A 12143-nucleotide genomic window follows, 5' to 3' on the forward strand; every position below is an offset into this window, starting at 1 on the left:
TCATTATCTTTGTCTTTTTCAAAATATTTTAACAGGGGATCATAATTTCGAATAATTGCTTTAAGTGCAAAGTGTCTAGATAACCAGCACACTTCATTCAGAGGTCTGAAAGCAATTGATTCACATTCAGATGCATCTGCTATTTCTTGAAATTTGCATCGTTTAGTAGAAGACCGACAGAACATCGTGTACACAGTTCTCATTACAGTTTCTACTTCTTTCATCAATTTTACTTCTTTCCATGAATCAGAAAACCCCAAATCTTCCCAATGTGCAACACAATGTTGCTGCACTAAATGTGGAATGTCTTTTCTCAACTGTGCTGCAACACCATCTATTTTGCCCAACATAACAGAGGCACCATCAGAGATGAACATAACCATTTTATTCAGGTCAAGTTCATATTTCTTATAGAATTCCCTAATTGCTGTTACTATTGATGTAGCATCACATGCTTCCAACTGTAGCATCCCACCAAATGATGTCCTATACTCATTTGAATTGACTGGCTGATACTTGAAGTAGAGTATTAAGCACTTGTTGACAGAAATGTCTGTGCTTTCATCAACAGTTAACGTATGATACGTTGCTAATTTAATGTCTGCCATACGATCATCTTGCACGATACCATTGATAATTCCAAGAAATACAAACGCATAGTTTTTGCTTCTCCAGCTATCAGGTATAATAACATACTTCGCCATGTGCTCATTGATATCTTGAACAGAGAGCACTGAGATATTCATCTTAATGGCCAGCACAACACTGTCGACAAGAACCTTAATTTCATCAGGACTGGAATGCTTCCGTTCATTACTAATGTGCCTGTTTTCTTTTTTGTTTGGGCTTTCAAGCAACATGTTAACCAGTCCCCCTCTTGAATTCGGATTTTTACTTCTGAGTTTCCTAATACTGTCGGCATGAGATTTACTTGATAGATGGCGTTTCAGAAAGTCCAGTTTCCAAACATCATTCCATATTTTTCCAGTAGAGAATTTTCCAGTTGCTTTGGCATCTTGACAATAACAACACACAACTCCATCGTCTTCGTCATAGGTAAATATTTCACACAGTCGAACACGCATTGCATTTCGAGATTCCGGTGTCTCCGTTTCAACAATTTCTTCAAGCCATTCAGACCTAAAAGCTGTTGCAGCTCTCTTGCGTTTTACACTTTTCACCATTCGTGGTTTAGACATTTTAAGAGTTATATCTGGTTGCAATTTAATAAACGAATACAGTTATACAACCGCAGTACCATGCTGCACACTACGATTCCACGAAATAAACAATATGGCAGAACTTCAGGAAGTCAAAGAATCGGAAGTGTTTCATATCCTATGGGCCATAGGCTATGTCCTTATGGGGCATGTGACATGTCAAGTTCAACTGCCAATGATAATGGAATCACGCGAATGACTTAAAATTTATATTATAGCGCTTCAATAAATGTGATAAATGGGAAATCGGAACAGCTGGTCTTCTGTAACATTTCATTTTAGCAGTGAAAATCATTTTAGGCAAAAATTTATTTTTTTGTGCGCGCGGGTTCGGCAAGTTGTGTGCGCGTGCACAAGCGCACAGCTTAGAGGGAACAGTGGTCTCAACTCAATCTTCTGCTTCTTAGTACATTATTCTAACTCATCAGCAACCCACTCTCTCTTCCCAAGTGTAGTAATACTGCATATCTCTGATCTCTGAGGGACCCTACCATAGTTTAGTTGCAGGGCATTAAGAGCAAGTTAGGCCAAGTAGCAACATACAACACTCCAAGGAGAGAATTCAGTTTCTGGTATGTGCTACCGTTACATTCTGAAGAAAAAAAACAAATTTTTGTCATACAAAAGTTGTATTATATTACCGTGTTTCCCCAAAAATAATACCTACCCTGAAAATAAGCCCTAGCATGATTTTCAGGGTAGGTCTTAATATAAGCCCTACCCCAAAAATAAACTAAACTAAACTTTAGGTTTGTATACCGCATCATCTCCACATTCGTAGAGCTTGGCACGGTTTACAGGAGATGGGATAGAAAGGAACTACAATGAAAGGTTAGAGGTCCAAGTATGAAGCCCTAGTTGAAGCGCTGGACTTGCCAGCAGCAGCATTTCCCCCCAACCCCCCGCCGCACTCCCCTCCACCCCACAGACCCTTCCATTTCTCCCTCCCATCCGAACCCCGCCGACCGCGAGACCGATATATCTTCTTCCAAAGGGCAGCGTAAGCAGCAATCTAATCAGGCTGCTTCGCGGACTTCTCCCGCAGGGGCATTCCTCTGCCACCTCACTGATGATGTCACCAGCAAAACAGCCTAAAAGGTGAGCAGTACCAATTATTTTATTGTAGAAGTTTTCAGAGTATTGGTATTTATACTTTTTGGGTTTTTGAGTCCTTTTACTAAGGCATGCTAGCCATTTTAGCGCTTGCTAAATATTAGCGCACGTTAATGCGTCCTTTATATTCTATGGCTAGCGCGTTTTAGTAAAAGAGGGGGGAAGAGCCTTATTTTCAGTCAAACTCAAGAGTCTAAGGGCTCTTTTTACAAAGCTGAGGTAGCAATTCCCACTTGGCAAACGTGATGCAGTCTACGAGCTGCGCCTTGGTAAAAGGGGCCCTTAGTTTTCAGCTGAAAATTCATCTTAACTTGGGAGATTAAAAGTTATGCTTATAAATTTAGGTCTCTCATTTATTTGCCTACGCTTATGAGCCTAGTGCTGAAAATCAATGTTATGCTCCTAACTTTATCCCCCACTTTTAATGCTCTTAAATTTAGGAGTTTCGTGAAATTTTGACGCACTCAGCCCTAGTACATTTTCAAAGAGGCCAATTTATAAGCATAATTCTCAAAGCTAGGAACATAAATCCTTTGGGGCCCCCTCTGTTTTTATTTTATTTTAGGTATTCTGCACATTGATGAATCAGATCCACAGTGGAAATTTTTAAGTAGCAGTGCTTTACTAAGTTCAAACTGCATAATTTAATATTTTGTAATTAACCTCTGATCGCTATAAAAGCTCACTCACTATGTTTGATGAAGCATGGCTCAATTCTCAGATGAAAATGAAGTAGAAATAAATTTCACAGAATGACAGTTTATGGTGCTGCATATAAATCTTAAGCAGCTTATATTATTTTTAATACATGAATGACAACATTCTATATCTTACTACTAAAAAATTAAACAATTCATATCCATTATTGTTAGAAGTGTATTCAAGGAGAATTCATAACAAGCATTAATGTGCATGAGTCTTTATGGATTGCAAGCATCAGGTAATAAATATTTTGGGTAGTCTTGTCACTGCTGACAAAATAATGAAGTGCGCATTATGTATATTATTTTAGGATTATGTTATTGATGCTTAAAGCAGGCTTTCTACTGTTAACGTTGACTAAATGGAACCAACAGGAACAGTTTCCATTAATTTATAAATGCTGAGTATTTTAACAAACAGACTTCCATCAGTTGAATTGGCTTTGTAAAACTTTATTTATTTTAAACCGTGCAATTTATAATTTAAAAAACCTACTCAATGGCTCAGCCTCAAATTCTGCTCAGCCTTTCACAAAAGTTTTATACCATCACTTATACTTTTGAACATACAATGTAGGACTTCAAACCTAAATACCTTTGATATTTCTAGTATTTCTATGGGTTTATGAATGTTTTCCACTTCATCTCCATATGCAAGGTAAGGACTTGACTCTTCCTTAGTTTCCCCCTAAAAAAATATTTAGCATGTCAGATTAAACACTCAAGTACAGTCTTCAGCCAAAGAGAGAATAAAGAGCTCATCATAGTTTATTTACTTATAGCCCACCTTTTATCAAAGTGGGTCACAAAAGTACACACATAATATTAGTTATAAACATCCGTAGAGTAACAAACAATTACATGGTTAAATACACCAGTTTTCTGTTTATATAATGGAGCTGGAACAGGTTCAAGACTGTTCACTGATTGTTAACAAGACAACCCAAGAAGCCATATGCACTTCAGGTAGTGAGGAATTAACACTGCAAACATTTGGGTCTTTTTGTTTCAGTGCACTAGAATAGGATTAAAGCAGATTTCTCTAGCACAGATTATGAAACATGGCGTGAGTTCAAATGTAGCATATGTTAAGGAGCAAGAGAACAGCCACATGTAAATTAATGCTTCACTGCAGGAACACTGAGACATCAGTAAACTATTATATTCTCAATGTGGCAGGAATTTGTTATTTAAACTTAATTATCATCATCACTTAGAATCCGCAGTGTGTATAAAGTAAATAACGGTTTGTGTGAATCGTCCTCAAAACAGGGAGGATGAAATGCACACAGGAGGAAATGAACCAATAAATGCTAAAGTTACATTTTTAATAAAAAATTTATTTAAAAAGGCCAAATATTGCACCATCCGAACATTACATCATATACAGATTATGCGATGGAGAATATGGGACTCAATACAGCAGTGTTCCGGCAATGTTACTCAAGTCTAAAAAGGAACAATCACATTTAATAATACCTACAAAATTAACTGTAAATAGCATTCCACAATGTGTTGCGTAATAACAATAAACATAAAAATTAATTAACATTGATAAAAATGGTTCTAAAATATGAGAAGATCCACATGTAAGCGATATGAAAAACTAGATAGTGAAATAGAACAGTGTTCTTCAACCTTTTTACACCTATGGATCGGCGGAAATAAAAAGAATTATTTTGTGGACCGGCACCAGTCTGCGGACTGGCAGTTGAACAACATTGGGCTAAGCCGTAGGCCAGACCCCGCCCATGTCTGCCCAATCTCCGCCCCAGACCCCGCCCCCGTAACAGTACTAATTGTAACACTATTTTTTCCATTCATTTTTCATATATACACACACAATATCATCTTATTAACAACACATAATGGTTAACCACAAAATTAAACTACACAAAGCAGACTGTATGCTTCTCAACATTCATTCCTACCAGAACACAGATAACTCCTATGCAAATATGGGACCAAAAACTAAAAGTACTAATATATACAAACAAACCCTAAGATGCAAGACTCTGTATGCAGTACAACCCCAGAGAAAAAGAAACAAATGCATTTCTTCCTGAAAAGTGCAAAATATAGACAACAGATGTAAATTCTCAGACACAGTTCAATCACTAAATTCAAAAATAAAATCATTCCCCCTACCTTTGTTGTTTCCCTCCCTCCTTCTGGCCTGCTCCCCCCTGGCCATTTTGTGCCACCCCTGGTGTTATCTTCGGGCTGACTCCTTCTTCCTCACTGCCGCAGTGCTCCAGCTGCAAATTTTTCAAGTGCAGTGAAGTCTCTTTCTGGAACTTCAGCTATTCCAAGTGCTTCAGGAGCCTGTCCCTGTGCTCCTCCAAGCCCCTGATGTAGCCAGCTGCAAAGTTTTGTACCTCCAGTACTACGGTCTTCACATGCTGCCCAGCTGCTTTACTATCATTCTCAATTTCATGTAATGCCCCCAGCCAGTGTTCCCAAATGGGGCTGAGTGCATTTTAGGAGCTCCCTCATAAAGTTCCCAAGTATGTGGATGACGCTGCTGGCGAAATTGTAGGCATGCTCACGTCAGAGAGAAGGCTTCCTGTTCAAGCATAGGACACCTGACGGCTTTGTGTACTGCGGCAGTGAAGAAGAGGGAGCCAAATGAAAATGACTGCCGCATTGATCACACCGCGGACCGGCGGTTAAAGAACACAGAAATAGAACATTAAAATCTATAATCAAGAGCAATTTAAAAAGTAGTTACAATATTGCAAGTGAAGCACAATACTCCTAACAATTAAGACACCAGAAGAAAAATAAACTACTGGATTAGTCTGTCTTAATTACAGTAAAACCTTGGATTGCAAGTAACTTGGTTTGCAAGTGTTTTGCAAAACAAGCAAAACATTTTATTAAATTTTAGCTTGATATACAAGCAATATCTTGCAATAGAAGTGCATACAGTATACACGCATCACAACTGAGCCGATGGTTCTTCTCTCTCTGACACTGCATAAGTGTGATGACTTTACAGTTTATGGCCCAGAAATATCAAAGAAGAGACAAGTTAATCTAATCATATATTTTTTAATAAGTATAACTTATGGGCAGACTGGATGGATCGTTCAGGTCTTTATCTGAAGTCATTTACTGTGACTGTTCTAATCAAGCAAAGTCTTGCAATACGAGTACATACAGTATACACGTGTCACATCATCACAACTGAGCCGATGGGTATCGTCTCTCTGACGCTGCAGGAGTGTAGTGACTGTTCTAAACGAGAGAGGTCTTATAATACAAGTACGTACAGTATTTGGGGATAAAGTTTTTGGGTTGTGTGAGTTTCCATTATTTCCTATGGGGAAATTTGCTTTGATATACGAGTGTTTTGGATTACAAGCATGGATTAAATCATCCACATAAAAGCCTTAAAGGACCTAGTCCGCTAGGGATAGAGGACCCAACATGGTCCACGTTTCGACAAAAAGTCTTCCTCAGGGGTCCCTGGGGGTCCTATAAAGGTGAATATGCGGGAAACAATTGTGTGGTGAACCAGAAGTGAGTCACTGCTTGCGTTTGCAATAGAAAGAACCGTGTTGGGTCCTGTATCCCTAGCGGACTAGGTCCTTTAAGGCTCTTATGTGGATGATTTATTTTTATGTGGATGAAATTATTTTATGTGGATGATTTCAGTGTACCTTTGGAACTTTGACACTTTCAAATAAAGTCCATTTAGGAACAACGTCACTCCACAGAGTTTTTTGGGGTTTGCTATACTTAGTGCACATTTGGCACTTATATTTAATAATAATAATAATAACAGTTTATTTACCGCAATACCGTTAAGTTCTATGCGGTTTACAGAAGATTAGTGGGGTACAAGTTGAGTTGACGTACAAGTTGAGTTAACTTAAGGGATGTGGGAACAATGGGGAAATTATTGAATGAGAGGTATTTCTATAACTAGTGTCCTAATTTCAGGTGAGCAAAAATGCACACAAATGGCAGGACAGAATAACTATTAGTGGAAAAGTACACGTCATGTCTTGATAACATGGTTTGCCAGTGGGCATGAAAATGGGCGGAACATGCAAATGTGTACATAAATTCTAATATTCTGTAATTTATGCGGATTTTGTCTAACATCTAGACATGGGTTGTTAGATCATCCATTGGGCTTGAGCAGTGATTGTACCATAAATGTGTGCTTCCTGCCACCCGTGCTAGTATTCTTGAAAGAAAAGCCAGTGCCTATATTATTTATAGAATAGAACCGAAATAGACACCTGCTTATCGTCTTATCCTTGGTGTCCTCTCGTAGAAATACCCCAAAGGAGGGTAATTTTATAACCGTCACCTGGGTTTGAACTTGAAGTAGGCTCCTATTTTAAGGCAGTTTTATGCAGACACCATGGTGCCTGCATGTGTTTATATAATAGCCTCATCAAACCTGCACAATTATGATTTAAAATGTAAATGTAAGTCAGTGCACCTGCTCAGGAACAGATGTAAAATGTATGCGAGTGAAATGTGTTGCAGTTATGGAGTTCAAAAACCACGCATATTCTCCACGGCTTCACTCATGCTCTGACCAAAAAAATGCCTATATACAAGTGACATTAAAATGTGCACCTTCTGGTCGCTGCATAAACTTTTACATGTATAACCAATGAGGTATTTTTAGAAGAGGCCTTTCACACACACAGAGTTTCAGTATATCATTTTTTCCCCCCTTACAGTTGTTTTTCATTATTAACCCTTTCAGGACCATAAGGATCGTAGGCCAATTTTTGTGGTTTTGACGACATTTTTATTGTAAAAAGGGCTTGCAGATGCCAAAAAATTGATTTTTTTTGGTGAAATATCATTATTTTTATTTAAAAAATCAAACTTCTGGCTTATGGACAGTGTGGCAAGTGAATCTTCTCGTCAATCTGGCAACGACGCTAATGAATGAATGTCGGAACCAGTTTGTTTACATAAAGGCAGTATCATATGGAATCCGTACATATCAAATTTAGAACTGTAGACTATCCCAATCAAAATTTATAGGATTTTAAAGTTATGGGACAAATATGTCCCTTGGTCCTGAAAGGGTTAAGCTTACTTTGACCTGTTCAAGATGGTCTCTTCTACCAAGGAGAACTGAATTACAAAAAAAAAAACACAACCTTTATTTTACTCCCATTAATTTAAACGTGGGGGGAGAAAATGAGGTAAATTACACATAATGAGGAATGAAGAGTTTGACATCTACTACTCCATCTGTTATCCAGAGATGGACTAAGACTTCATCTCAGGGCCTTGGGCACTCCTAAATTACTACTACTAGTACTCATCACTTATATAGCGCTGAAAGGCATATGCAGTGCTGTACATTTTGACATTTAGGGCTCCTTTTACGAAGGCGCGCTAGGGCCCTAATGCGCAGAATAGCGCGCGCACTAGCCGCTACCGCCTCCTCTTGAGCAGGCGGTAGTTTTTCGGCTAGCGCATGCTATAGCACGCGCTAATCCGGTGCGTGTGCTATAAACGCTAGCGCACCTTCGTAAAAGGAACCCTTAGAGATGGTCCCTGCTCGGAAGAGCTTACAATCTACATTGGAAAGACAGACATGACATATAGGGTAGGGGATGCAGAACCCAAGGTGAGTCGAAAGCGCTCTCAAAGAGGTGGGCTTTTAACTGGACCTTGAACACTGCCAGAGACAGAGCCCGCTGTGGGGATTCGGGCAGCTTGCTCCAATCATACGGCGCAGCAAGGCAGAAAGGACGGAGTCTGCCATCTGTGCTATGGGACCAGGCCCAGTTTGCAAATTTGTTTGTATATTTTTTCTCTAGGGAGTAAAAGGGGAGAAGTAAAGACAGTAGAAAACATATGGCATGGCCTAGCTCATCTGCCCAAGCATTTTGTGGTGCTAATAAACATTTTAAAAGTCTTCTTCCACCACATCAATCTTTCAAGAAACCAGCGACATCTAGTGAAGTAAATGGAGATCTTGGATGCAGGCAGAAAAAATTCTAGACATAATGCATTTCTCAAATGAAAGGGCACACCTCAATATCAAAACATACTTTTACTTTACAGCACATTTAAACATTCAGCTATAGCACACCCAATAGGAATCTATGCATAGTACCGGGCAGAGCTCTGGGTTTCTGGCCCAGAAATATCTAAGAAAAAGAATAATTTAAATTAAATCATTAAATTATAGAGAGTGTATGTTTGGGTCTTTAACTGCCGTCATTTACTATTTACTATGTTAAATAAAACAAAACAAAGAAAAAAATATATTTTTTATTGGACTAACTTAATACATTTTTGATTAGATTCCGATACCTTCTTCAGATCAGAAACGAGGAAATGACAAATATCAGAATATGTAAGTGAAACTCTCACCCAACCCCCAACCTACCATTTCACTGAAACGCTTTCATGTTTCGCTTATATATTCTGATCTTTGTCAACATTTGCTTATTTCTGTTGCCTTCAAAATATATTAAGTTAGTCCAATGAAAAAGGTATCATATCGCACTTAAAAGCTAGTTATTTTTCTTATGCTTGGTCTGACAGTTTTCTATTGCTTTGGGGTTTTGAGCTCAGTTAGAGCTGGTCTCTAACAGAGCTATGATGCTGAGTCTTTGCTGACACTATCAGATTTTATTGCATAATTTCATTCCCCCTCCATAAATCTGAGCTTCTTCCTCTCCCCCCCCCTAAAGAGCGCAGTGAATACAGATCTTAAATTTGTCACTAGGTGTCACCATTGCACTGCATCTATGACAACCCCAGCCTTGGTTGGCCCAAGGGAACTGAAGCCAGACCCCAAAATTAGACTCAGGTCCTCTGCACAGCAGTGCACAATACTGTCACTATCCTGCCAGTCTGTATTTGATGCTTTCAGGAGGCTGAGTAAAACAAAAATATTTTCTACATTGCTGGCACTTAAAACATTTATGACAGTCTGACTTATATTTTCTAACAGCTAATACGTTTTGTGATCAGGTATAAGGGATCCTGTTTACAGGTAAGGAATTTAACTCGATATCATCCCTTCCAGACCTATTTTTTGTAACTGTTTATTTATAACAAGAGAGAAACATCACAGCAAAACATCAGGAATATCCAACTACAATACAGGCAGGCAATCTGCAAATCAACAAATCTCCTGATGTCTCCCCCCCACCCCCCCCCCCCCCCCTAGTGACAGCCCCCTGCTCCCCCCAAAAAACCCAAGAACACCACCAATAGGCACAATTACACCCCAACGTGAGGAAAAGTAGAAAAATCAGAAAAGAAGTGGTCCTAAAGTCACAGACCCCCAGAAACCCCAGAAAGAGCCCCAAGAAGACACCCCCCCACAAAACCCCTCCGGCCGAAGCCAATAACTCAGCTGACAACAGAACTATTCATCCCCAAACCTTCCATTGCCAGGTATCTCCCCCAAATATCGTGATATTGCTGCCATTTTCTAGTCAACAGGGCCGAGAGCCGATATTTCTCACACACCCATCCCAATTTCTCTCGCACCAGAGCCAAAGTAGGTGAAGCAGTACTGCGCCAGTGTTGAGCCACAGTCAGCCTAGCCGCTGTAAAAGCCAAGCGCACCAATCTATCCTGGGTGTCATCTACCCCTCCAGAGGGAAACCCCAACAAGGCCACCTCAGCTCTTTTCGCGAGAGGCACTTGAAGGAGAGCCCCCACATACTTAAACACCTGGCTCCAGAAGTCTTGAATGGAGGGGCAACTCCACCACATATGAAAGAATGTTCCCCGCTGCCCACATCCCCTCCAGCAGAATGCTGTGCCCGTAGCGGACATCTTGCTCAAAGTCACTGGGGTGAGATACCAGCGCACCAGCATTTTAATCGCATTCTCCACCAACATAGGGGCCACAGCTAAATGATGTATCCTATACGAAATAGTTTCCCACAGAGATGCCTCAAACACCTGCCCCAAGTCCTCTTCCCAAGCCAGTAAATACGCAGGCTTCCGGCCTTTATCCTGATGCACCCATTTATACAGCAGCGAAATGCAACCTCTACGCACTGGGGACCCCAAAAGCTGCTCAAAGTCAGAACAGCTATAAGCTGCAACATCTGCCCTTTTAGCCTTCTGCAAATAACTTTTCACTTGCAGATACGGGAAGAGGTCCTTAGAATCAAGCTGATAAAGCTTTTGGATCTCTGGAAAAGCACGAATGGACTCTCCCTCTATAAATTGGCCAAAGTACTGCAACCCTTTCCTTGCCCACCGCACAAATATCCCCCCATCTCTGCCCGGTACGAAATCAGAGGCAGTGCACAATGGTAAATGATGCAACCCCTTACTACAACCCAAGAGTTTGCCCGCCTCTCCCTTCCACACCCTCATTGTCCAATTAGTAAACGGGTTAGAAATACTTCCCAACTCCCGTGCCCCCAAGTCCCCCCACATAAGCGACCCTAGGGTTCGAGCCCCCCCCGAGCCACTCAAACCTCCCTGTTCTACCTGCACCCACAACTTCAAAGATGGCGCATGCCACTCCACTCCCGCTCGGAGTTGAGCCGCGCGGTAGTAATGCTCCAAATGGGGGAGTCCCAGACCCCCTTCCGCTTTAAACTTGAACATGGCCCATTGAGCCACCCTGGGTCGTCTACCTCCCCACACGAATCGTAAAAGGTTCCGCTGCCATCGGAGAAGATACTGTCTAGGGACCTCAATAGGTAAAACCTGAAAAAAATACAAGAACTTTGGCAGTACCAACATCCTAATAACCTCCATGCGCCCCATCCAAGACACATATAAGGAGGCCCACCGATCCATATCCCGAGCTAGGGACGCTACCAAAGGAATATAGTTAAGCTGGAATAGGGATGTCCAATCCACCCCCAACTGAATACCCAGATATCGTATAGGGCCCTTGACCCAGCGAAAGGGCACCACCCTCTGAATACCCGGAATATCCACTACCGGGACAGATATATTAAGGATCTCTGTTTTTGTCATATTGGCTTTAAAGCCTGATAAAGCCCCATAGTCTGTCATAAGATCCTGAAGGGATCTAAGGGATTCCGCCGAGCCCTCCACAATTGCTAAAATATCGTCAGCAAATAAGGACAATTTATGCTCACCCCCTTGAACCCGTACGCCCTTCACCCCA

At 40.7% G+C, this 12143-nt stretch overlaps 1 protein-coding gene across 9 annotated transcripts in view; it reads right to left on the reverse strand.

The window, feature by feature from the left end:
• PATJ (PATJ crumbs cell polarity complex component) overlaps window positions 1-12143 on the reverse strand; it is a 392685-nt gene that overhangs the window by 252508 nt on the left and 128034 nt on the right. For all 9 annotated transcript variants that reach the window (XM_033916053.1, XM_033916047.1, XM_033916046.1 and 6 more), the window contains one exon: window positions 3630-3722. In XM_033916053.1, coding sequence (XP_033771944.1) covers window positions 3630-3722 — 93 coding nt within the window. The remainder of the gene's footprint in view (window positions 1-3629; window positions 3723-12143) is intronic.

This window comes from Geotrypetes seraphini, chromosome 12, assembly GCF_902459505.1.
Source record: "Geotrypetes seraphini chromosome 12, aGeoSer1.1, whole genome shotgun sequence".
Lineage (NCBI taxonomy): Eukaryota > Metazoa > Chordata > Amphibia > Gymnophiona > Dermophiidae > Geotrypetes > Geotrypetes seraphini.